This window comes from Ursus americanus, chromosome X (genome assembly GCF_024610735.1).
Source record: "Ursus americanus isolate L20-20 chromosome X, mUrsAme1.1.p, whole genome shotgun sequence".
Lineage (NCBI taxonomy): Eukaryota > Metazoa > Chordata > Mammalia > Carnivora > Ursidae > Ursus > Ursus americanus.
The window spans coordinates 1,311,913-1,336,759 of NC_142164.1; the positions used below are offsets into that span (position 1 = coordinate 1,311,913).

The window sequence follows — 24,847 nt, forward strand, 5'->3', positions numbered from 1 at the left end:
AAACGCGGGCCTGGGAAAGCTGGCAGGGAGTTGGAGGAAGATCCACGAATTGAGAGTGGCAGCTCCAGGGGCTCCCTCCCCGTGACCTCCTCGCCCCTGGGCTCTGGGCTGCCCTTACGTACCCCGGGAGCGTCTTGGCGGGCTGAAATCAGGCCCGCGCCCTACCGGACCGGGTGCCTAGGATGGGAGGGATTCAGGGGAGATCCCAGGGACTTGGGAATCTTGTCCCTGGGTGGGGGAGTGTCCAAACACCCCACGACCAGGGCGCGGCCGGAACCGCGTTGCGTGTGGGTACCTTTCGCTCGCCAGCGCCCTCGAGGGCCGGGTGAGGGCTGGGGGATGATTCCCCACCCAACTCCTCTCTCCACCGCCCAGCCCCGCGCCCCGGGGGCACCCTAGCCCCACGATTCCTGCCCCGAGCCAACACTGCGGCGCGGGCGCCGCGGTGCGGAGCGCTCAGGGGCCAGGGACTTCGGGGTTGCGGGCGCAGGTCTGGCGAGATCTGGCGGCGTGGGTCGTACTGAGCTCCCAAAGGGGGCCGTAGGCGACTCTCGACCCGCGCCGGGCTCAGCAGCCGGGGTCCGCGGTGAAGAGGGGCGAGGGCGCGGCGGGGCGGGGCGGGCCGCGGGGGAGGTGATCTCACTCCCTCCTCCCCCGCCTCCCCTGCGCTCCCCTCCCCCTCCCCTGCGCGCACGCCCGCCCCGCCCCGCCGCCGCTGCCACCGCAGCATCGGCATCGCAGACGCGCTCGGGCAGCGGGTCCGAGGCCGGCGTGCGCGGAGGCTGGGCGGGCAGCCCGAGCGGCAGCCGCAGCGCAGGTAAGCCGGGCAGGCCTGCCCTCGCGCCCCGGCTGCGGCTGCGACGCCCCCGGCCCCCTGGCTCAGCCCTGCCGGGGGTGGGGGGACAAGAGCTAGGAGCGCCGCACGGCCCTGCCCGCAGTTGCGGGCAGGGTGGCTGGAGCCCCACCCAGGCCAGGCACCGGGCCCGGGCCCCACGGACCGGAGCCAGGCGGGGGGAAGGAGACGGGGGCTGGAGCCCGACAGGTGAGGGGTACCTGGGCGACGCCCAAAATGCCGATCGGGAGAGGGACACTACGCGGGGAGTCAGGCAGGGCCTGTGCGGGCAGGTGGGGGCTGAAGTTGGCACATCCCTATGGGTGTGCGCGTGAGAAAGGGAGCGCAATGGGGGTCGAGTGACCCCCCCCATCGGCCTCTGTGGGGTGTGGCCCTGGGCGTGGCTGCACCTCTTCCCCAGTGGAGGGCTGGTTTGGCTGAAAATCCCGCTGCCTGCGTTGTAGGGGTTGGCCTAGGCTGCCCCTGCCATGGGAGGTGGGGGTGGGGACAGGGCTGGGCGCTGCCTGGCCCTCCGCCCCAAGGCGAGGGCGGGTAGCGAAGGGGGGGCTTTGTTCTCCTCCCTCTTCTTTCCAACCCCCAGCCTGGACTCCCCGGGGCTCCCCTGCAAGCCTGCACCAGACCGGGGTCTCCCGTGGAGGCACAGGGTGTGTCTGGAGCCTCAGTTTGTGCAAGCTCTCGTGGCCAAGAAAGGGTGCACTGTGTGAGGTCAGCCTGGGCGCCTACCGATGTGCGGCAGTGCACAGGGGTGTTGAATGTGGGTCTGTGGGGTAGAGGTGAGGGAGGGAGGGTCTCAGTGGCTAAGGGCCAGGGATTCTGGAAAGCGAGATGCTCAGGGCGCTGTCCCTGCCCACCGCACGTCTTTTGCCGGTTGCCGAGTCTCTGTCTCTGTTCAGCTAAGGGAGGGGCCTGCAATTCCTCTTTCCCCTTCCCTAGGACAGACTTCTGGGATCTCTTGGTTGGCAGGGGTTGCAAAGAGCACCTAGTACAACCTGCTGCCCCCTACAGGGATCTGAAGCCCCGCTCATCACTGCCTGTCTTAGGGAGGCAAGCCCGGGGCCATCTGCCAGCCCCAAGCCGTTGGAGGCCTGATACCCCCCTCCAAGGAGTGCCCTGCTTCCAGTTAACTCCACCCAAAGGGTAGGGGCTTCTGGGCAGCCCAGTGTCATCTCTGCTGACTCACGTGGCCCTGACAGTGAATAAGCCAGTCAGCCTTTCTTCTCATGAACTGCTGTCGAGCCTCCTCTTTCTTGTCCCTTATGGGGTGGCTGGGGCAGGGCCCTGTCTGGCCCCTTAACTCCTGACCAGCTCCTTGCTGCAGGTGGTGGGACTCAGTCCGCACCCAGGCAGCACCCACACATGCACCCCCCCGGGCTCCCCAGCCTTCAGGGGCTCTTGGCTATTGATGGCCACAAGGCAAGTTGGTGTCAGGGCTGAGACTGGGAACGGCCTGGCTCCTAGTCATTTCTCTTTGCTGCATTCTGGTCTCTCTTTCCCTTCATACTTATTTGTGTCTGTGTGTGTGCAATCCCAGAAGTAACGCAGCCTATCCTGGTATGCTTGCGATACACAGAAAAGAACAAAAGAAATTAAGGATTGCTGGTGATCTGATCACTGCTCAGCACACCCTAGCCTCAGTCTCCCCGGTTTGCTACCACCGGCTCCCCAGAGGCTCCTCCCCCAGTGCCCAGCCCCCAGTCCCCCTGCAGAGCACTGAGTGGGTGTACAGCGCCCTGAAGCGGCAGGGGCCCCTTTCTCCACAGTGACACGCTCCTCCCTGCCTAGGAGCCCAGCGGCCCGTGCTGTGGGCAGTCATTCGCTAGGCAGCTGCTCTCTGCCAGGTGCCCACTTGGGTCAGGCTCGGTGCTACTGATGGACAAGCCAGTAACAAACCAGACCAACACCGCCTTTGTCCTCAGAGGGAAAGAATTGGTTTTCTTTTTTCTTTTGTGACTCTCTGAAGGGAAAAGGGAAGCAAGGAGAGATGAAGGGCCTTGTCCGAGATCTACTCCAGTGGCATCTTTCCACTCCAATCAGCCTCTTTCTGCTGCCAGGGTGGGTGCCTTCCATGGCACGCACTTGGGCAAAACCAGCTGGGGAGGATGGAGGAGGTGGGTGGCTCCATGTGCCATACCTGCTATTCCCCAGCCCAGTGACTTGGGCCCCCCAGTCTCTTCCCTGCTTTGAGTCTCAGTCCCTTTGGCTATCACATGAGGGCGCAGACTCTCGTTCATCTCCAAGGTCCCTTTCGAGACAGTCTCTGGTGCCATTCTAAATGGCTGCAACTGGAAAGAAGGTCTCAGGGCACTCCTGCGAGCAGTGAGGGCTATGTGGCCTTGCAGAACGGCCAAGCCAGGCCCTGCCAGTCATGACTTGCAGCGCCAGGCCAGCCTCCAGGAGAACCAGGGCAAAGGTGATAGAAACTTTTCCTGGACCCCCTTCTTGGGCAAAAGATTGAACAGTTCTGGGGTGAGGGGGATGGGTTTCTAGGGTTGTCCAGGGCTTGGGGAGGGCATGCACTAGGGGAGAATGGAGTAGAGATGGGGGTCCTGTGCAGAGGTCGACCAAGATGGGCATCTCAGCCAACCACCCTACTCTGCCAGGCTCCCCTCTGCAGGTGTGAGGTGGGGAGATGACAGGCAGAATGCAGTCCCAGGGGCCCCGCCCCAGCCTGTGACTCAGACAATAGGGGATGCAGGGGGTCTGATCCGCCCCTTTAGGGTCCCAAGCAGGCGCTGTCTTTCCCTGCCTGCTCCTCCCATAAGATCGATTTGGATGGCTGTGTTTGGGTCCCTGGGTGGGGCCCCCACTGGGATGGGCCCTCAGCAGGCCCTGCCCTCCAGTCTTTCACCCTCCTGTTTGCTCTGACCTGGCCTATCCTGAACACCTCCCTTCTGCTTCCCCTGCCCCTCTTTGCGCTCTCCTTGCCAGCCACTCAGCTCTTCATGTCCCCCCCCCCAAAGGCATCGCCTTTCTCCTCCCCACTCAGTTGAGTTTCACTGTGCGGGGGTGCACTACTTCCCTCCTCCCCTCCCCCGCCTCTGCCGGCTCCACCCCTCCCCCTTGGTGCCCTGGGCTGGGTCTCTTTGCTTCCGCTTTTGTCTATCTGTCTCCACGCTCCTCCCCTGCCCCAATCCCAATCGCCCTGAGCTTGGCCCCAGCTCTGAGCCTCAGCACCTGGGGTGACAGCTCTGCTGTCAGCACTCCTCCAGTGGGCTCCATGGCTTGGGGTTGGGCCCAGACTGCCTGTAGGGGCCTCATCTGACCTGGATGGTGGACAGGAGGCGCCTCCTGGCCACTAGCCAGAGGACTGGGGGACAGGCGTTAGCAAGGCCAGTCTGCCTTCTCCTTAGATATCAACAGAATCTTTGTGGCTTCCTAAAGGCTCAGAGAGGGGGCCGGGGTCCCTCTGCAGGGGAAGGGTCTGGACTGCTGGCCTTTCCAGAAGCTTTTCTTTGTCCAGTGCCCCCCACCCAGGGCCTCAGGAGCTTGCCTGGGCCCTCCATGTTCTCCTCAGGTCATGAAGCCTCCAGTCACTGTCGTACTTGTGTCAGCCTCTGGCCCTAAACCCATCAGGGATGGCTCTGTCAGCCTTGGATTGGGTGGAGCAGGAGGTGACAGCGTCCTGCGCTTTGTGCATTCAGCCAAGGGGGCCTTCGGAGCCTGTCCGTCTTGATGTCAGGCTGATTGAGGAGCCTGAAGGCAGGAGATGAGTTCCCAGGAGGCCCTCCTTCAGCTCTCCGGTCTAGAGCATTCAGAGCCAGGCAGATCGGGAGAGGGCAGCCAGGCTGGACGTTTGCATGGGGGCGGGGCTGGACATGGCTGTGTGCACAGCTTCCAGTATTCCTCTTTGCATGTGTGGGGATCACATATCTGGTTGCATGTGTGCATTTGTCTGTGTTCGTGAGAGAGCGTGGGCACACATATCCTTCTGTGCCCAAATGGGTCCCCTCAGATGCCCCATGGGCCTGCGCTGGGAAGGGGTGGGGCTGATGGTGGCGGCAGCGGGGGCTGGCATGTCTTGGTGCAGGACATGCATGGTATGGAGCTTCCCGTTGTGTGTGGGGGGGTACCCTCTGACCCTCCTCTGGCCTCCTGCGTTCATGCCTTAGGAATGCTGAGGCCCTGGGGACAACAGAAGCTCCATTGTCCATCCCAGGCTTCCTGTGCCCCCTCTGATCTTTAGCCCTTTGGGAGTGGAGAGCCCTGAGGGGGCTGGAAGGGCCTGGCAGTTTCTGAGCCATTTTTAGGCACCCCCTGCACGTCCCCCACTCCCCTCCTTGGGCCAGGTGTCCCAGGACTGGCAGATCTGAGCAGCAAGCTGAGGCTTCTTGCCTCTCCTCTTTGCCTGGCACCTTCCCCCCCCTGCTCTGCTGCCTTTTCTTCCCTCGGGTTCTAGAGGCAGGCCCTGCCAGCCCATAGCAATGGGATGTACATTGTGCCCTCTAGCCTGGTCCCCAAAGCCCCTTCTAGTGCCAGGTTTATTTCTTAGGTGTGTGTGGGGGGTATTCTCGTCTTGTTCTTAGCCCACTTTCCAGAGTTGAAGGGAAGACTTAGAGGGGATAAAGGGGGGCAGGTTTTAGGCTATGGGCATCAGTTTCCCCAACTGTGCATGGGAAACTTGGCTATAGCACTGGCATTCTAGGGGTCTGGGAGGCTGGAGTCTTGGCTCCTGCTTCACTGGGCCTCAGTTTCCCCTTCTGCAACGTCTGTCCCCAAGCCTAATAGGGAAAGGAATTTGCCTTCTTTTGCTTGGTGTCCTTGGATGGGGGGTCATGTAAAGCCCAAGGCCTAGGGATGGATGGTTTCTGCTCTGTGCTGAAGCGTGATATGGGTCACATCCTACTTCCACGTGGCCTCCTCCCAAGATTTCCCTCCCTGCCCCCCACATTTGCCTGCCATCTGCCTAGCAAATAAGCCCTTCCCTAGGGGGCAGGACGGCTTGGAGGCCATCCTTGTCCAGGGCCCTGGCCCCCTGGGAGTGTAAGCAGGTACACATGTTGGGATGCCCGGTGCCTGAGAGGTGAGCTGCCTCCCGCTCCCCCCAGTAGTGTTTGATGGCTTTGGGAACCTGTGCCCTAACTAGAAGCTCACCCCTGGTGAGTGTCCGTCCACGCCAGCTCTGTGACCTTGGATACTGCTCTGGCTCTCTGAGCCTCAGTTTCTTCATCTGTAAAATTAGGATCATGATAGCACGTCCTTCCCCAGGGGGCGGATTTTAAGGATTAATTGAGTGATGTACATAAAAGTGCTTAGAAGAGTTCCTGGCGTGTGGTAAGTGGTATCCATGCATTTATTTAATAAAATGGGGCACCTGACTGAGACACACACGTGAGGGAGTGGAGAAAAACTGTCCTGTCCGCTGATGGTGAGCTCCCCCGCTTCCCTCCCGGTGGAGACTGTCTGTTCTCCCCGCTCTCCCATGAAGGGTTAACCTCCGCCCCACCCCTTCCTCATCCTTTAAGGAGAATGGTCCATTACAGGTGAGCTGTTGTTGCCTTGGAGACTGCAGCCTTGAGGGGGCTGAGGGCTCACTCTGGGGAGCGCCTTAGGGAGGGACGAGGTGGGGGGGCACCACAGAGGGCAAGGTGGCAATCCTTTAAGACTTCCAGGCCTGCAGGTACCTGTGAGGGCTCCCACCCAGCAGCCTCCTTTATGTATTATCTAAATAACCCATTAGGCTGTGGCAGTCTTTCCTCCAGGCTGCCAGTGGAGGGAGTTGGGCTCCATCTCCATGGAAACCCGCCAGCCACAGCCTGGGGGGCGGGGAGGGTGAGGAGAAGCCTTAAAGGAACATAGTGCATGGGGTGCAGGTGACACCCACGCCCTCACGTACACGCCACCGACAGGCTCAAAGGCCCTCACCAGCCCTGCTGGGGAGACAGCTCAGGCATGTGTGCCCACACGTAGCCGTTCCCCCCGCACCCACACTTGGACCATCTCGCACACCTGGAGCACTGAGCCCCCAGCCCTGCCCCTGCCTGAGCCTGCGAGGCCATGGGACACTGCCATTCTCAACAGACCTTGAGCTGGAGGGCCCTCTCGCTACTTGTCCCGTGAGCAGGTGCATTTTTATCAGATGGGAGGGGCAGAGAAGACTCTACACAGGACCTGGGAATTCACGCTGGGCACCCTTGAAGGTTCATGGTGTGTGTGAGTGTGTGTGTGTGTAGGAAAGCAGTGTCCCCAGGTCTGGCCTCCTTCCTTGACCTTCCAAGTCTTCCTCCTCTCAGTCAGAGGACAGGAGGCCAGAGGAGAGGACTCCCCAGGGGACCCAGGGAGTAAGGGGTGCAATCTAGCTAGGGCGTGGCAAGGGGCAGAGCTCCTCTGGAGTCCTGAGCCTCTCTCTGCAGGCCCCAGTGGACCAGACAGTCTACCTCAGTGCCTGCCACGCCCTTTCTTCCTGCCTGTGCAATGGGGAGGATGGGTTCCCAGCCGGACCCACTCAGCAGCAGCCTGCCTTTGTTGTGCGTTTCCCCAGCACGAAGTGCAGGCATGCACCTGGACACCCACTGGTGTGCCTGTGGATGTGTGGGCACCTTCCCCTAGCCAGGTGGCTGCCCACTCTGCACTAGCAGAACCCTCTGAGTGCTTCTTCCTCCCCACTGTGGGGTCCCCACCTCCTCCGGGAGGGCCAGCCAGCAGTGGCTCATTCATCTTCTCTTACAGCTGTCTCCTAACCCCAGTGCCACAAGTGGCTGGGGACCTGCTGCTCTGTTATCACGGGCTTTGTCTCTGTGGTTCTGGCTCAACATCTTCTCTGCCATTTGTCTCTCTGCCCTGCCTGTCAGTCCAGCCTGACCTCCAAGCCCAAGAAGCCCCCCTCCTCAGGCCCATCTCCCTCCTCTTTCTCAGTCCTTTGCCTGGCACACCTCCCAAGGGACAGGGACACCCAAGGAGGCACCACTAGGCCTGTGCACATGGGCACACACACCACTCACTCTTCCTGCTCTTTGGACCATTTCCCATCAGGGCTTACTGCAGCCATCTCTCCCCCCCTTTCCCCAGTGCCAGTCTCTGTTGCTGGATTTCTCCATCTTGGTTACTGTGGTGGTGGTCCAGCATCCTTTGTCTCCCATTCCCTGTCCTCCCTCCCCCAGCCCCATTTCTCAACCTCTCCGGCTCCCTCCTGCCTCTTTCTCACCCTGTCTGTCACCCTGCAGTCTTCCCCAGCCCATCCCCAGCCCTCGCAGACATGGCCTTGGCTCCATCTGCACACCAGCTTGTGGAGCACTCTCTGTGCCTCCCTGGCCCTGGAGGTGCTGATGGGGGTTGGGGGGCCTGCTGAGCTGACAACCTGAGCTGCTTGCTCTGTAATTGCCTGAGGAATGATGAGAGATCAGAGACCCAGCAGCAGTGGGAGTGGAAGAGGCAGAGCCCCCTCCCAGCTGTCAGGGGGCCTCAACCTTCTGGCTGCTGCCTGTCTGAGTGCCTGGGAAAGTGGCAAGCTGGGTGGCAAATACCAGGAGACTGTGGGGCATTGGGATGGGGCAGAGAATGGGGACCAGGGCTTGGAAGTATTGTATTGACCCTGCATATACACCTGGGGTATGTATGCTGAGCCCCATTCTGAGAGCCTAGACTTTGAGGACAAAGAAGAGCTACCATGACAATGATCATCATTCCAGCAAAGGGAGCACTCAGACCTCCTCCGTGCAGGAAGGCCCTTCTTTGAGCTTGCCCTCGCTGGTTTCTCTCCCCTCCCCCTCCGAAGACTAGAGTGTTCAGAGCTCCCAAGGTTGTTGTTTGATCGCCTGCCCTCTGATCTGAGTCTCCTACTGTTTCCTACAGGCCTTGAAGTGGAGGCCAAGGCTGCCTGGGGGCCACCCTGCTTGTACTGGCTTTGTGGGGGAAGGTGGGGGCAGAACAGGTCTGTTGTTCTTCCCTTCTGGGCCCCAGCTTAGTTCTTGCAAGTTGGGAATTGGCCACGTATTCACCACTTTCAGCCCTCTAAGTCATTCTCTTGGCCTTCAGCCCATCCAGCTCTGGATGTGGGAGTCTGAGAGCTCCAAGCTGCCTGCTCTTCACCACCATCCATTTGCCCTACCTAGTCCCCAGGCAGTCTGCTGCATTCACCACTCTTCTCGGGTCACCTTACCCAAAACCAGTTCATGGCTCCTGGTTGCTTCCTGACAGAGTCTAAATGCCTTAGCATGGCATTCTAGGCCTCCCTACCCACCCCTTCATTGTTCTGGGTGAGGCTTGGTCCCCCTTCATTGAGGTATTGGCTGAGCACAATGAACATGTCCAGTATGGTCTTGGGGAGGGCATCCAGACCCCAGCTCCAGCCTCAAGCTCTCTGTCAACCAGCAACCTACTTTTACCCCTCCTGCACTTTCTCTAGTTGTCTCTTTCTCACACCCTTTCCTGTTTGGAGTCAAAATCAGCTGTCTTCTGGAAGTGTGTTTCCTCTTCTAGTCATTGGCAGAGAAACCCCCCTTGCCTGGGCATCCAGTCTTCAGGGCTTCTTGAATGCAGGTGGAATGTGGATATGGCTGCTGTCACTTGGGCTTGGGTGGACACATCTAGCAGTTGAGCCCGAAGACTCAGCAAAAGACTTGGGCCTGCCAGACACTTGAGAGGTGACAGAAACACTGTCTCAGAGCTCCCCTTGATCCTGACTTGCTGCATCTGGAAGGGGAAAGGCCATAGTCACTTCTATTGCCCCCCAGGAGCCTGAGAGACAGAGGAGAGGTGCTTTCCTACTTCCCTTTCTCCTGCCACTTCTTGAGGTCAGGCTTCCTTCCTCCTTCTTCCATTTCCTCAAACCGTTCTGTGAAATGCCACCTTCCTGGGCCCCTTTCTTCCCTTCCCTGTCCCCACTTCCCAAGATCCCACTGCCCCCCACCAGCTTTTTAGACCTGAACAGCACCCAGCGATCAGTTGGCTCTGAAACCCACAGCAATGAGACTGACAAGAGTTCTCTACATACACGCTCACCATGCTTGTGTGCACACACAGAGATAGCAGATGTGAAGATTCATCCCCACAGATATACACGAGAAGACACACGTGCTCCAGTGTGCACACGCAGCTATCTAGACCCATGCATTGATTCTCCCAGACACATACCTACTCGTGAGTGCGCTCCCCTCCCAGAGAAGACATATACAAATGTGCCCCTGCATGCACACACCCAGCCATATAAATACTAATGTGCATATTTGGCTACATGCCCATCCACATCCACGCTCATGCACAGAGTGGTCTGTGGCATGCCCAGGGGAGCTGATTGGGGCAACAAGTTGATGCTGGAGAGGCAGCTGGTGCTGAAGGCACAGACAGAGGAGAAAGGGAATGAAAGGCGACCTGGAGGTCTAGCTAGTGCTAAGACTCTTCTAGGTTTCTCCCTCTAAGGTGCGGAGGAGGGAGGGATGGGGGAGCCGGCCAGCTGGGGGCGGGGCGGGGGGCGGGGCCAGGAGCCCGGGCTCGCTCAGATGTTAGTCACTAAAGTCGTCGTTCTCTCCTCTCTTCTCCCCCACCCTTCCTTCCCTCCTTTCCCTCTTTCCCTCTCCCAGTGCCCCCACCCCCGGTCCCGCCCCAAGCCACCCACCAGCCCCCTTCCCTCCGGCCGGAGCCTGAGCGGAGCCCGGCCGGCTGTGCCGTGCCGAGCTGCCGGCGCCGCTGGGAAGATGGCCGTGTCGCTGCGGTACTTGTGGCCTCTCCTTCTGTGCAGCCCCTGCCTGCTCATCCAGATCCCCGACGAATGTGAGTAGCTGGAGGGAGCCTTGACGCCTCCTTTCGCCGCCGCGCTGGGCTTCTCTTTATCTTCTACCTCCTCACCTTCTGCCGGCTCTGGACCCTCACTCCTACTTTCCTGGGCACAGAGTGGGCGGGAGGTACCCAGGACCTCTGGAGATGACAAGGTGGAAGAAGTGGGGTGTGTCAGCACCATGGATAGGAAATAGGCGCGGACGGGGCGGGCGGTTTCAGGACCACGGACAGCGGGCTTGTAGCCGGCCGGGGGTGGGCCCCCTCTGTGCTCTCCCTTGACCCTCCCTCCCCCACCCGCCTCCGGGGTTGTGACGGGCAGGAGAAGGCGGCCGGCCCCAGTAATGGGCTAGCTTGTGCAAACGCCTGGATTCAAGTTTTGCCCTCCTTCTGACTTGAGTAATACCATCGCGGGACTTTGGTAGCCCTATCTGTGAACTGAGACAGGACAAGACCCCTTACAAAGGCCCAGCAGCTTTCTGGATCCTTATGATTGGGTGGGGCTGAGGGGTGGGACTGCTGGAACCTTTAGTTTGTGAAAGGTCATGGGTAGGTGTGTGGGTGTTGGGGGGTATGGCTGAAGGTTTGCGACAAAACATGAGTATTTGTGTATGCTTGTGAGTTGCACAGACTGTATATTTTGTGTGTATGGAAGTGTGTAGTTGTTATTGACAAAGTGTGGATATTCTTGAGTGTGATTTTGATTTCCTATATGCGTATCTTTGTGAGTCGCTGTAACTGTTACTTATTGGTCAGTATTGTGAAGGTCTGCAGGTATTTGACTGTTAGCATTTGATTATAGTGGGTCGTGTGTGCATGTGAGTTGGGGCCACATGTGAATACTCGTTTGCGCGTGGGGTGTGTGTTACCATGATGATGTTTATCTTGAACCTGCTCCTTCCTTGGTAGTTCCAATCCTTTCTCCCTCACCTTGCCACCTTTGTCTCTGAGCCTGGACCTGGAGGAGGCCAGTGTCACTGAAAGATGAGCTGGGGGCTGGCAGTGGGGAAGACTGTCTATGCCAGGAATGGGACAGAGGCTGAGGGAGGTGGGCTTGGAAGGTACCTGGCTTTGGGGGAAGGCAGCTGAGGGTTTGGTGGAGGTAGAGAGGGATGGACGGAACAAAGGGTGTGGATGTCCCCTTAGATATGGAGGTCCATGCTGTCATGCCTGTGCCGACTCTGGTTACAGACAAGCCACCTGTATCCAACCAGGCCCAGATATATAGAAGGGGCAGAGACCCCAAGAGGACACATAGGAGGTGTACAAGGTGTACACACACACACACAAGCGAGGGGTTTAGACACAAAGGAACAGAGTCATGCACACAGACGGAGGCAGGTGTACAATAGTGAATGCAAGCACGCACACACAGAGCCTTCAGATGTACTCTGGCGAGACACACCCATGTACAGACACACTGCCGGGCAAACATATTGCAGGCAGTACACCCAGGAGCATTTACATGTCTGCCTGTATTCACACTTTTGCACACTCACATGTATTTGTCCTCCTTCCCCTTCATCTCCTCTTGGTGTCTTTTCAGGCCTTACCCTGGGCACCAGCCTGGCCTGCGCTGCTACCACACTGGCTGGGCCATCTGGCCGGGTGTGTCTGTGCGTGGAGGGGCAGGGAGAATTTGGAGAAAGGGAGGAGTGAGGAGAGAGAAGTGGGCTGCCCTGGGCACTGGCCAGCACTTGTTATTGACCCCAATACGATATGGTGGGTGGCCTGGTGCCTTCCCCTTGGAACCTATCCTCCAGCTAGAACAGTCTCCCTCCCTGCCGCTTCAGGCCCCTTTGTCTCTTTTCCCGCTTCCTCCACCCAGTCGTTTTCCCCATCCCGTTCCCCATCCCAGTCACCGTCTCTTGCTCTTAGGCTGCCTGCACGGGTCCCTCCCCAGCTCAGGGCTCCCTCTACAGTGTCCCCAGGAAGCCTCCTCCTCTCTCTTGGGGGCCCTTACGGAGGTCTTCCGCGGAGACAAAGCTTTCAGAGGCAGCGCACTACTGCCCTCCCTGTCCTGCCTCCCTGCCTCCTCTCCCCTCCACACAGCCACCCAGGCCAGTGCCCGGCTCAGTCCTGCGCAGGGAAGCAGTAGCTCTGGCCTCTACCCTAGGGAACTTGGTGGCCAGTGGGGAGGAAGGAGCGGGAGAAAGAGAGAACTGGCGTTAGCCCTGCAGGGGATGGAAACTCAGATGCAGCCAGGCCTTTGGGAGGGTTTCACGGGGAGGGGGGGGAGCTGGGCCTGGAAGGCTGTGCCTGGGTAATTGAAAACACTGAGCTGTGCTAATTGGATTAGGAGGGAAGTGGGCTGGAGCAGGGGGGGAAGGTGCCCTGGATGCTGGGCTGCCTGTCCCCCCACCCTCTGAGGCACCCTGGGTGGAACGGGGGTCAGTTCTGCAGGCCCTACCAGGGGGGATGCGGGGGTCTGTCCAAAGGGCAGTCCTTGTAAAAGGCACAGATTTCTCCCTGTCTGCGGAGAGTGGCAGCCCGGCCCCCTGTGGACATGACCCCACCCCGAGACCAGTGATGGGGCTGTGTCTTGACTGGCCACAACTCCAGCCTGGCATGTAACCCCCATGTTACACCACCCGTGGCCGGTTCCCTCCCTCCCCTTCCCCAGGAGTCTGCTGGGGCTTACTTCTGCCGCAGCCATCGGCCCCCTGCTGGGGCTTAGTGTCAGCATTTCTCTCCCGCTCTCTCCCTTGCTGCCTGGATTTCTTAGATGAAGGATACCGTGGTAAGTTGGGGGAGGATGGGAGTGTTTCCCAGAAGGCCAGGGAGAGAGGGAAAGAGGGGTGCCAGCAAGTCCCCCTCCTGCATATGCTCCACCTACTCAGCTCTCCCCCGAGCCCCGTGCACCATGTGGGTCGCTGTTCTTTCTGGCTCTCCGCACCTTGCCACCTGTGGGCCATCTTTGTTCTGTGTCTGCCCTGGCCTGGGTTTTCTTGCTCACTCTTCTGCTTCTTGCTGGTGCTCTTTCCTCTCTGCTCCCCTCTCTCCCTGGGACTTCCTGGTTTCTGTCTCTGGCTTCATCTCACTCTTAGGTGTCTGTCTTTGCACTTTCTGTTGCTGTTCTGTCCTGTCTCTTTCTACCTTTGAACCATGTCCCCTTCTCTCCCTCTTTTCGTGGCCCACAAGTCTGTGGCTCTCTAGCTCCTTCTTCCTCCCCCCCACCCCTGTAGCCTTGGGGCTCTAAGGGCTTCCAAAGCCTGCTTCCTTCACAATGGGACAGGGGTTGAGGCTTTGAAACCAGCCAGACACCATCCTTACCAGTCTCTGTTTGTCCTGTCCCTAGTGATGGAGCCACCTGTCATCACAGAACAGTCTCCACGGCGCCTGGTCGTCTTCCCCACAGATGACATCAGCCTCAAGTGTGAGGCCAGTGGCAAACCAGAAGTGCAGTGAGTGACCTTCACCTTCTAAGCCCTGTTGTTGGCTGCTGGTCTCTGCTTCTAGTCCTCACGCCTCCCACGCTCAGCCAACTTCTGCGCCCAGATGCCCCAGATCTCTCCTATCACCCTTGACCCTTGCCCTTGCTCAGCCCATCCCCAGGGCCTCTGGCTGCTCACAGCCTGGCCTCTGGCCTGTTCCAGCCCCTGTCCTGGGTTCCAGGGCCTCGGGCCTCAGCCCTTTTCTGCCCACAGGTTCCGCTGGACTCGGGACGGTGTCCACTTCAAACCCAAGGAGGAACTGGGTGTGACCGTGCACCAGGCCCTGCATTCCGGCTCCTTCACCATCATCGGCAACAACAGCAACTTTGCCCAGAGGTTCCAGGGCACCTACCGCTGCTTTGCCAGCAATAAGCTGGGCACAGCCATGTCCCATGAGATCCAGCTCATGGCCGAGGGTACTAGGCGCTGCAGGGGCCTGGGAGGGCTTGGGGCACATGCGAGGGTCCCCGAACTGGTCTCAGGGAGCTGGCGTGGGGGTCCAGGCTGGGAGCCGGGCACCCCCAGCTGGCAGTTTAGTGTGTGGAAGAGACTGGGGCCCTGCCAGCCGCAGCCACCTTCGTCCTTCGCTCCCCAGCAATGTCCTCCTCCTGTGCTTTGTCCTTTTCTTTGCCGTCTTTCTGGTCACCTGTAGCTCCCCCTCCTCGAGTCTCCCTCTGGGCTTTGTCCTGTCTTGGCTTCGGGGCCAGCCGCATGGCTCCCGCACGAGGGCTTGGGCTTGTTGAGCTGCCTCATTCCTCCCTCCGGTCTGCTCTGTGTCTGGCTGAGTCACTGCTGGGGCTTGGCCTTCTGTCCCCCTCTTCCCCTCTGGGACTCTGCAATCCCATCTCCTTCTCCATGGCTCTCAGGTCATCTCTTGCCACCTCCCCCATCACTCTGTGGCCTCTTTCCTCTGCTTTCCCTCCTCCCTGCTACCTCCTTCTCCACCTCCGACCTGGCCCTCCATCTCCCTCCTCGCCGCTCTCCAGCTCTGTCTTTATCTGTGCCGTCCTCTCCCTGGGGTTTTCCATCTGCATCCCATCCTCCCTGAGCTTTCTGCCTCAGGAGCATGCTCCTCTCTCCTCTCCACCCCTTTGGTTACCTTGGGAACTGTTGCCATGGTTTCTGTGTCAGGATGATGGAAGGGTCTGTGACTCCCACATCCTCCCACAGCTCCCCTCCCCCATCACTGCACCACAGCCTCCCCCACCCCCCATCTTAGGCCTCTGGGTGGGAGCTGAGAATTGTGAAGGGTTAACCCTTCACAGCCATCTGGTCTTCCGCCCAGCCTCTCCTCTGCATGCGGTGGGTCGGAGCCTTGGGCCCAGAAAGGCCCGGGAGTCTCTGCCTCCTCATAATGGGAACTCCCTCATGATCTGGCCCTCCCACGCCCTTGGCCATCCTTCCTGCTCTCCCCTGCCCTGCCCTGCCCTGCCCTGAGCGGGAGGAGACTTGGGAGCCATAGTGCCAGCCTCTCTGTCCCTTCTAGGTGCCCCCAAGTGGCCGAAAGAGACAGTGAAGCCTGTGGAGGTGGAGGAAGGGGAGTCGGTGATTCTGCCTTGCCACCCTCCGCCCAGTGCCGAGCCGCTCCGGATCTACTGGATGAATAGCAGTGGGTGCCCATAAGGGGCTGCTGACTGGGGTGAAGGTGGTAGTGGGTGTATCCTCCTGGAGGGGGCCTGACCTTTGCCTCCTTGCCCCCTGCCCAACCCCCGCAGAGATCTTGCACATCAAGCAGGATGAGCGGGTGACAATGGGCCAAAACGGCAATCTCTACTTCGCCAACGTTCTCACCTCGGACAACCACTCAGACTACATCTGCCACGCCCACTTCCCCGGCACCCGTACCATCATTCAGAAGGAACCCATTGACCTCCGGGTCAAGGCCAGTGAGTCCCACCCGCCCTCTCTCTCGCCCTCAGGCACGGCCCATCCCAAAGATCAGATGACTTGCACCCTGCCCAGACCCCTTCCCAGGAAGCGAGAACAGAGATGGGGCCCTCCCTGTATGACAGAGGAGGAAACAAGCCCCCGGGCCTCGCAGGGGAGGCACCTAGCCTGGTAACTTCATGGGTGGAGTGAGGAGTGGGCCATGCCACCCACTTCCTTTCTCCTCACAGCCAACAGCATGATTGACAGGAAACCACGCCTGCTCTTCCCCACCAACTCCAGCAGCCACCTGGTAGCCTTGCAGGGGCAGCCACTGGTCCTGGAATGCATCGCTGAGGGCTTGTGAGTCTGGGTGCCCTGGGCGGGGGTGGGCAGATCCATGGGACCTCTGTCATGGGACCGAGCTGATCAGCCTTGTGCTCTCTCCAATGTGCTCTCCCCCACCTTGGCCTCCCTCCACCATGGCCCCGGGCAGCCCCACACCCACCATCAAGTGGCTGCGTCCGAGTGGCCCCATGCCAGCTGACCGAGTCACCTACCAGAACCACAACAAGACCCTGCAGCTGCTGAACGTGATGGAGGAGGATGATGGCGAGTACCGGTGCCTGGCTGAGAACTCACTGGGCAGCGACCGGCACACCTACTACGTCACCGTGGAGGGTACGATGCCTCCACTGGGTGGCACCGGCTCCCAGGAATGACCTCCCGGGACGGCAGTCTGCGGTGCCCACTGGTCGGCAGGGGGCAGGGTCTGGGTCGGGGCAAGCGCCGGCTGCCGGCTTAGGGCCGCTCTCCTCCCCTTTGCAGCTGCCCCCTACTGGCTACACAAGCCCCAGAGCCATTTGTATGGGCCTGGAGAGACCGTCCGCCTGGACTGCCAAGTGCAGGGGAGGCCCCAACCGGAAGTCACCTGGAGAATCAACGGGATTCCTGTAGAGGGTGAGTGGGGCCTCAGGCAGGGGCAGGGAGTGTCGGGGAGCCCCGGGGAGGACGGGGAGGGTGAGGAGGGGCCTCAGCGTGCCTCACTGCTCTGCCCTGGGCCCGTGGGCCCCCCTGCTGCTCATGCAGATCTGGCCAAGGACCAGAAGTACCGGATCCAGCGTGGGGCCCTGATCCTGAGCAATGTGCAGCCCAGCGACACGATGGTGACACAGTGCGAGGCCCGCAACCGGCATGGACTCCTGCTGGCCAATGCCTACATCTATGTTGTTCGTGAGTAACCCGTCTGTCTGTCCTGCAGCCCGCCAGGCAAGGCCACTGGACTGACTCAGCCAACAGCTGCTTTGTCTACCACGGCTGCCTTTCTCCTCGCCGGGGTCCTTCACCCAACCTCTCACCCACCTTCATCAACAGCGTGGGGTGGGGGTGGAGGGTGGTGGCATGGAAGAAGGGCAGGGTCTTGCCACCATTTACAGATGACAGAGTGGCTTCAGAGCGTGCTCTGGCCCACCGCATGTCACTGAGCGGAAGCCTACCCTGGCCAGGGTGTGCCTGAGGCCAGCCTGGTGGCTGCTCTCCCAGAGCCTCAGGGAACACGGGGATGGGCCAGGAAGGCTTTCAGGAAGAGGTGGGCTGTCAGTGGGGCCTCAAGTAATTGGTCAAACTTGGGTGTTTGGGATGGGAGGCGTATCTGAGGAACGTTGGAAGGCAGGTTCAGCCTGGGTGCAGGGAAGCAAGATGGGCAGGACTGCTAGGGACTTGAGCATCCCCCCAAGCCCTCCTGGGAGAGGCTGCCCTGCTGAACCTCGTGCCTGCCCTGACGGCTTGTGGACCCTCGCCTTACCCTGAGCCCTGCCCTGTCCTCCGTAACTACTTCTCCCCAGAGCTTCCGGCCAAGATCCTGACCCCAGACAACGAGACCTACATGGCGGTTGAGGGCAGCACCGCCTATCTTCTGTGCAAGGCTTTTGGAGCCCCTGTGCCCAGTGTCCAGTGGTGAGTGAGCCCTTCCCAAAGGGGGCACCTCTAAGCCGTCTTCTGGCCCAGGGAGCTGGGGAGGGCAGGACACCCAGCCTGGTGGGGTCTGAGCCGGGCCTGCCTTGCTCACACTAGGCTCGACAAGGAAGGGAAGACGGTGCTACAGGATGAACGCTTCTTCCCTTACACCAATGGTACCCTGGGCATCCGGGACCTCCAGGCCAATGACACTGGCCACTACTTCTGCCAGGCTGCCAATGACCAGAACAATGTGACCGTTGTGGCTAACCTGCAGGTCAAAGGTCAGGTTATAACCCCCCCCCGCCGATGTAATCAGCAACACCTTCACAAGGGAGGGTTAGGGTCTCTGGAGGACACTGGAGTGACTCTCCCTTTCCTTCATTGTCCTCAGATGCCACTCAGATCACACAGGGGCCTCAGAGTGCAATCGAGAAGAAAGGCTCAAAAGTGACTTTCACGTGCAAGGCCTCCTTTGACCCCTCCTTGCAGCACAGCATCACCTGGCGAGGGGACGGTCGAAACCTCCAGGAGTTTGGGGACAGTGACAAGTGCGGGCCCAGCCCCAACCTGGGCCTGGTGGAAGGGGGCAGAGTGGGGAAAGCAGGATGTCCAAACCTCCTGGCCTCATGCATCGGGGAGCACTCTTGCATTGAGCAGGGAGGTTCTGGTGAGAGGGAGGGGAGGGGAACAGTACAAAAGGACAAGCATGCCCCCCCCGCCAGGTACTTCATAGAGGACGGGCGCCTGGTCATCCACAGTCTGGACTACAGTGACCAGGGCAACTACAGCTGTGTGGCCGGCACTGAGCTGGACGTGGTGGAGAGCAGGGCAGAGCTCCTGGTGGTGGGTGAGTCCTACAGTGGTGTTGGGCTCATAGCCCAGAGGCATGGGGGGGCACAGGTCCTCTTGAGCCGGGGAGCGGGGTGCTCAGCTGGCGTGTGGCCCAGAGAGTCCACCCTCCGTGACCCTCAGGGAGCCCCGGGCCGGTGCCTCAGCCGGAGCTGTCTGACCGCCACCTGCTGAAGCAGAGCCAGGTGCGCCTGTCTTGGAGCCCCGCCGACGACCATAACGCCCCCATTGAGAGTAAGAGGCCCGAGCGTGGCGTGCCCCCCCCCACCGCCCTACTGCCACCCCCGGTAGCCTTCCCTCCTTGTGGGACCGCCCTCCTCCTGGGCCCACGGCTCCGTGACCGCCCCCCTCACTGGGGCATGCACCTGTGTTTGGGGCTCACAGTTCCTCATGGGACTCTGAAGTTGCCTGTCGCCTTGGGCACTCCCTCCCCCACTCAGGAAGAGCCGGACTTGTACCCCCATTTACCTCCCCCCCCATAAGCCACACGCCAAATCACCGGTTCACTTCTTGGCAGAGTATGACATTGAATTTGAAGACAAGGAGATGGCGCCTCAGGAATGGTATAGTCTGGGCAAGGTGCCTGGGAACCAGACCTCCACCACCCTCAAGCTATCGCCCTATGTGCACTACACCTTTAGGGTTACTGCCATCAACAAATACGGCCCTGGAGAGCCCAGCCCAGCCTCTGAGACTGTGGTCACACCTGAGGCAGGTGAGCCACCTGTGGTACAAGGGAAAGAGGTGACCTGCCCGAGCCCCTCTGCTTCTAGGTTTCCAGTGGGAGTTGGGAGGCAGGGTTCTCTCAGAGCTTCTGGATCCTGGCTTCCGGGGCCAGAAAGGGCCCTTCATTCCTTGGGTCTTGGCCTTCACAGCGCGCGCAGTTTTGATGTGGTAACACATTACTTTCCAGCCCCAGAGAAGAACCCTGTGGACGTGAAGGGGGAAGGGAACGAGACCAGCAACATGGTCATCACTTGGAAGGTGAGGGGCCCCGGGCTGAGCATGCCCCAGGACATCAGGCCAGGATCCAGGTGTTGGCTGCTCCCCCTGGCTGTGCGAAGGGCCAGAGGATGATAGGAGATGAGACTGGGCTCGGGGGTGGGTCAAAGAAGGGGGGTGCTCTTGGCCGACCAGCTCCTCTTCTGCTTGCCTCCCTCTAGCCCCTTAGGTGGATGGACTGGAATGCCCCCCAGGTTCAGTACCGTGTCCAGTGGCGCCCTCAGGGGACTCGGGGTACCTGGCAGGAACAGATCGTGAGCGACCCCTTCCTGGTTGTGTCTAACACCTCCACCTTTGTGCCTTATGAGATCAAAGTCCAGGCCGTCAACAGCCAGGGCAAGGGCCCTGAGCCCCAGATTACCATTGGCTACTCGGGGGAAGACTGTGAGTATTGAGCTGGACTTGCCCACAGCGGGTGGAGACTGCATGCCCCTGCGAGGCCCCCACCCCTCCCTCCATGCTGGGGCTCTCAATAGAGCATTTCTTAGGAGTAAGGACGTTTTCTTCCATAAGCAAAGTGTCCTCATGAAAGTACAGAAGCTTATCATTGTTACCCTCTATTTTTCAAGTTGGCAGCTGGTGATTCCAATTGTGTCAGTCAGTGCTGTCTTTCCCCCAGTCCAGGATACAGTCCAGGATCCCCCATCAAGTCTAGTTGTTCTGCCCCTTTCCTTTCCTTGCATCTGGAACATTACCAGACATTAATTTTGATCACCTGGTCAAGATCTTTTCTCCTTGCAACGCGATGCGTATGCCCTGCCCCCCATATAGTATCTAAATCCATCTTCCTTCTGCAGGAGGGTTCTGGGCTGGCCTCTGGATGCCACAGGCCCTCACCCATGTCACTGGCTGTTTTCAGACCCCCAGGCAAGCCCTGAGCTGGAAGGCATCAAGATCCTCAACTCGAGTGCCGTGCTGGTCAGGTGGTGGCCCGTAGACCCAGCGCAGGTCAAGGGCCACCTCCGAGGATACAATGTAAGGAAGGGTTCAAGGCATAGGGGTGGGAGGATCCCCAGGGTGAGGTGTGAGGCCACCTGGAGTAGCAGCATTTGGGGTGGGCCTCTTCCCCCTGCGAACTGCTCTCCCAGAAGTCCTTGGGGTGGGAGGAAAGGGTCCCCATTGAGGGCAGTGGGAAGCACGCACCGAGGGTGTGCGCTGCTGGACGCCTTCTGCCTCTGTGGGGTCTCCTGCCCCCCCTGCAGGTGACATACTGGTGGGAGGGCAGTCAGAGGAAGCACAGCAAAAGGCACGCCCACAAAGGCCACGTGCTGGTGCCCGCCAACACGACCAGTGCCATCCTGGGAGGCCTGCGGCCCTACAGCTCCTACCATCTGGAGGTGCAGGCTTTTAATGGCCGAGGACTGGGGCCCGCCAGCGAGATGAACTTCAGGACCCCAGAGGGAGGTGAGACTTGTACCCGCCCCGCCCCCCACCCCGCCCCCCACCCCAGGCAGGCCCGGGCAAGGACCTGCCGCTCGTCTCTGTGCCCCACAGTGCCTGGCCACCCTGAGGCATTGCACCTGGAGTGCCAGTCGGACACCAGCCTGCTGTTGCACTGGCAGCCCCCGCTCAGCCACAACGGCGTGCTCACTGGCTACGTGCTCTCCTACCACCCTCGTGCGTGTGTCGTGGGCCCTGTGTCCCAGGCCGGCATGGCCGAGAAATAGAGGGGAGCTGGGGGGTAGGCAGAGCTGGAAGCCACAGCCAACTCCCTGCCTCTCCTCGCAGTGGATGACGGGGACAAGGAGCAGCTGTCTTTTGACCTTCCGGACCCCGAGCTGCGGATGCACAACCTGACCAACCTCAGCCCCCACCTGCGGTACCGCTTCCAGCTGCAGGCCACCACGAAGGAGGGCCCCGGAGAGGCCATTGTGCGGGAGGGAGGCACCATGGCCTTATCTGGTGAGCTGGAGGGGCCGAGGAGGCCCCCGCAGACATCCAGGCCCAGGAGGGCCAGCCTCGAGCCTCCTTGAGGACCCACAACTTCCTCTTGCTCTCCAGGGACCCCGGATTTTGGCAACATCTCGGCCATGGCCGGCGAGAATTACAGTGTGGTCTCCTGGGTTCCCAAGGAGGGCCAGTGCAACTTTGGGTTCCAGATCTGGTTCAAAGCCCTGGGGGGTGAGCACAAAAGGGGCCCCAGGGGGTGGCATGGGACCGGGCTGCTGCATGGCACTCCTGCTGACCCCTGCTGCCCTCGCGCCTGCAGACGAGAAGATGAGCCCTCATCTGCCACCACAGTATGTCAGCTACAACCAGAGCTCCTACACGCAGTGGGACCTGCAGCCCGACACCGACTATGAGATCCACCTGCTCAAGGAGAGGGTGCTCCTTAAGATGGCCGTGAAGACCAACGGCACCGGTGAGGCTTCCGTCCACCCAGCATGCCCGCCACTGCCCCAGGCCCCATGGCATGGCTCCACTGTCCTCCTCCTGGAATCTGGGTGCTGCTTGGCCTGTGATGGAGAATTCCAGGCCCCTGAAATGGCCCCTTTCTGTTTTAACTGTTTCCGGGGCAGTCATCTTTGCAGAAGGTCCCCCCCAAGTGTCAGTTTCAAGCGTGCTTTAGCCCCAGGTCATCACCACCACCCCTGGCCCCTCTGGTGTCTGTCCCCAGGGGCAGAGGGCTGGGAGTGGGTGTCTCGCTTGGGCCCAGGCTCAGTGTCCTCCTGACCTCCCCCCAGGCCGTGTGAGGCTCCCTCCCGCTGGCTTCGCCACTGAGGGCTGGTTCATCGGCTTCATCAGTGCCATCATTCTCTTGCTCCTTGTCTTGCTCATCCTCTGCTTTATCAAACGCAGCAAAGGTGGCAAATACTCAGGTAACCCCTGGCCTGGGGCTCAGGAGAGGGTGGTAGAGCTTCTACAAGTCCTCCTCGGTCCCTGAGCCTCTGGCAGGATGGCAGGGGCATGTGGGGGAAGGCAGGGGCCCCGAAGGGAGCTTCTGTGCAGACCAGCAGCAAATGGCACTCAGGCCCACGTGGGGTGAGTGGTATACCTTGAAGGCTTCTTGGCTTCTGAGCGCTGCTGAGAGAGCGCTGGGGGCACTGGGAGCACAGAGGGGAGGCCTCGCCGGTGTCTCCAACCTGGGGATGGGGCCCAGTGTCCAAAGTTAGGCAGGGGTGGGAGAGAAAGCCGGGCCTTCTCTGTGTCTGTGTCCCCAGTGAAGGATAAGGAGGACACCCAGGTGGACTCCGAGGCCCGGCCGATGAAGGACGAGACCTTCGGCGAGTACAGGTGAGCTGGGGGTAAGAGCCGGGGCCAGCAGGCCGCCAAGCACCACCCTCGCTTTCATATCTGACCCTGTCTCTCTCTCTTCTCTGTGCTGCTGGGTGATGTCAGGTCCCTGGAGAGGTAAGACGGAGGTGGTGGGAAGATACTGTCAGAGTCTGATGGCAGGGGCCCTCCCACGGACAGTGTGCCTGCGAGTGCCATTGGCCGCCGCTTGCCGGGGGCTCTGCACTCCCCCAGCCTTCTGGCCCAGCAGCTCCCTGTTTCAGGGAGAAGCCAACATGCCCCAGCTGGTCCCCACACTGACACCCAGTTTCTGGGCCTACCTGTCTCTGCCCCCTGCTCCGTGTCTCGCTCACCTGCAGGCTGAGTGCCCACTTGTTTCCTCGCGGCCCCCGGGATTCCAGGCATGCCCACGCTTTGCCCCTCTGGTGGTGTGCACACCACCTGCCCTCCTGGGTGCGCATCAAGGATGAGAACTTCTTAAAGACCCCAGTGCATTCAGAGCAAATGAAAGGCAGGTGGAACCTGGGTCCCGCCCTCCAGCCGGGCCTCCTCCATCAGGCCAGCACCCGCCAGCTCCTGCTGGGCTCCACTGGGCAGCCTCCCACTCCCTCCTGCCCTCTGCCCCTACAGCGACAACGAGGAGAAGGCCTTTGGCAGCAGCCAGCCATCCCTCAATGGAGACATCAAGCCCCTGGGCAGTGACGACAGCCTGGCTGACTATGGGGGCAGCGTGGACGTCCAGTTCAATGAGGACGGCTCCTTCATTGGCCAATACAGCGGCAAGAAGGAGAAGGAGGCGGCAGGAGGCAATGACAGCTCAGGGGCCGCCTCCCCCATCAACCCTGCCGGGGCCCTTGAGTAGTGCGTTCTAGCCAGGCAAGGCCAGGCAGGGCCAAGGCCAGGGCCGGGCTACAGGGGAGTCAGAGGCCAAGACCCCCAAGCCCAGCACCTGTGCTGACCTCGGGACTGAGGCTCCGTCCACTCCCTGCCAGGCCTCGGCCCCACCCTGTGGCCCTGGGCCTCTGGGAGGCTTGAAGTTGGGGGCAGAGGAGAGGAACTCACTGCCTCTAATCCCCTTCTGACTACCCGGTCCCCACTTTATTGCCAAAACCCAGCTGCACCCCTTCTTGGGCACACACTGCTTTGTTCCAGTTTGGGGGCCAGTCACCCACACGTCAGGAGCCTTTGGGCCGTGGTTGGGCAGAGAAAAAGGGGTGGCTGCTTTTTGGACAGCCTGGCTGGGACTGGGGACAGAACTCGGTGTCCCCACCATTTGCTCCAGCCAGGATGGGAGCTGGGCAAGCTGGCCACGGGTGCAGGGGAGGCCATCTGGAGAGCCCAGAGTCCTCACCTGCCAGCATCACCCTCGTCGGCACCTTCCTCCCGCGGCCTGCCCAACCCCGCGGCCGGCTTCCAGGAGCTCTGTACACATGCTGCCTTCGGTGCCCACCAGACAACATCCAAGTGGCCTCTGTCACTGCCAGGGTGTGGGGCAGGCACACTTCCCTGCTGCCCCTGCCACCGCCTGCAGCCCAGGACCCTCTAGCCACCCCACCCGGTCTGAGTAGTGCCCCTCCTCAGCCTCCCCTGCCCCTCAACCTTGGGAATGTAAATACACCGTGACTTTGAAAGTTTGTGCCCTCGCCTTTCCCCATATGCCACTAGTGTGTAGGCAGATGTCTGAGTCTCTAGGTGGTTTCTAGGTTTTATAGCAATTAGCTTTGATGATCCCATCCTAGGAAAAATAAAAACAGACACACAAAAAAGAAAGGAAAAAGGAAAGATTGGTTCTCCCAGCTCTGCTGCGCTCCTGCCTGGCAGCCAAGGTCTCCCTGTATGCCTTTGCTTGGTCTGTTGATGAGCCCTTTACAAAAAACAAAAATATATATATATGTACATAAATATCAGAATTATGACAGGCAAATAAAAACCTGTGAATGAA

The 24,847-nt window shown here is 60.3% G+C and overlaps 1 protein-coding gene across 2 annotated transcripts; it reads left to right on the forward strand.

The window, feature by feature from the left end:
- Positions 1-722: 722 nt before the first annotated feature.
- Positions 723-24,847, forward strand: L1CAM (L1 cell adhesion molecule). Of its 2 annotated transcripts, XM_045805127.2 has the most exons (27): positions 723-817; positions 10,369-10,558; positions 13,860-13,965; positions 14,209-14,411; positions 15,482-15,604; positions 15,711-15,881; positions 16,113-16,224; positions 16,358-16,542; positions 16,690-16,821; positions 16,951-17,094; positions 17,706-17,817; positions 17,935-18,101; positions 18,212-18,368; positions 18,543-18,667; positions 18,793-18,903; positions 19,187-19,384; positions 19,583-19,653; positions 19,833-20,055; positions 20,531-20,646; positions 20,874-21,075; positions 21,166-21,288; positions 21,400-21,573; positions 21,673-21,792; positions 21,881-22,033; positions 22,356-22,490; positions 22,833-22,905; positions 23,536-24,847. In XM_045805127.2, exons 2-27 carry the CDS (start codon positions 10,483-10,485, stop codon positions 23,765-23,767), a joined length of 3,744 nt encoding a protein of 1,247 aa, XP_045661083.1. In that variant the 5' UTR covers positions 723-817; positions 10,369-10,482; the 3' UTR covers positions 23,768-24,847. The 2 variants fall into 2 exon arrangements, with proteins under 2 accessions (XP_045661083.1, XP_087715508.1); XM_087859382.1 differs by lacking the exons at positions 723-817; positions 22,356-22,490 and having other exon boundaries at positions 10,378-10,558.

Bases quoted from the DNA above. Each gene is read 5' to 3' on its own strand.
- L1CAM (XM_045805127.2), top strand. From the start codon at position 10,483: ATGGCCGTGTCGCTGCGGTACTTGTGGCCTCTCCTTCTGTGCAGCCCC. The intron at 14,412-15,481 runs GTACTAGGCGCT...TGTCCCTTCTAG, and splicing joins GATCCAGCTCATGGCCGAGG to GTGCCCCCAAGTGGCCGAAA. The intron at 19,385-19,582 runs GTGAGCCACCTG...ATTACTTTCCAG, and splicing joins TGTGGTCACACCTGAGGCAG to CCCCAGAGAAGAACCCTGTG.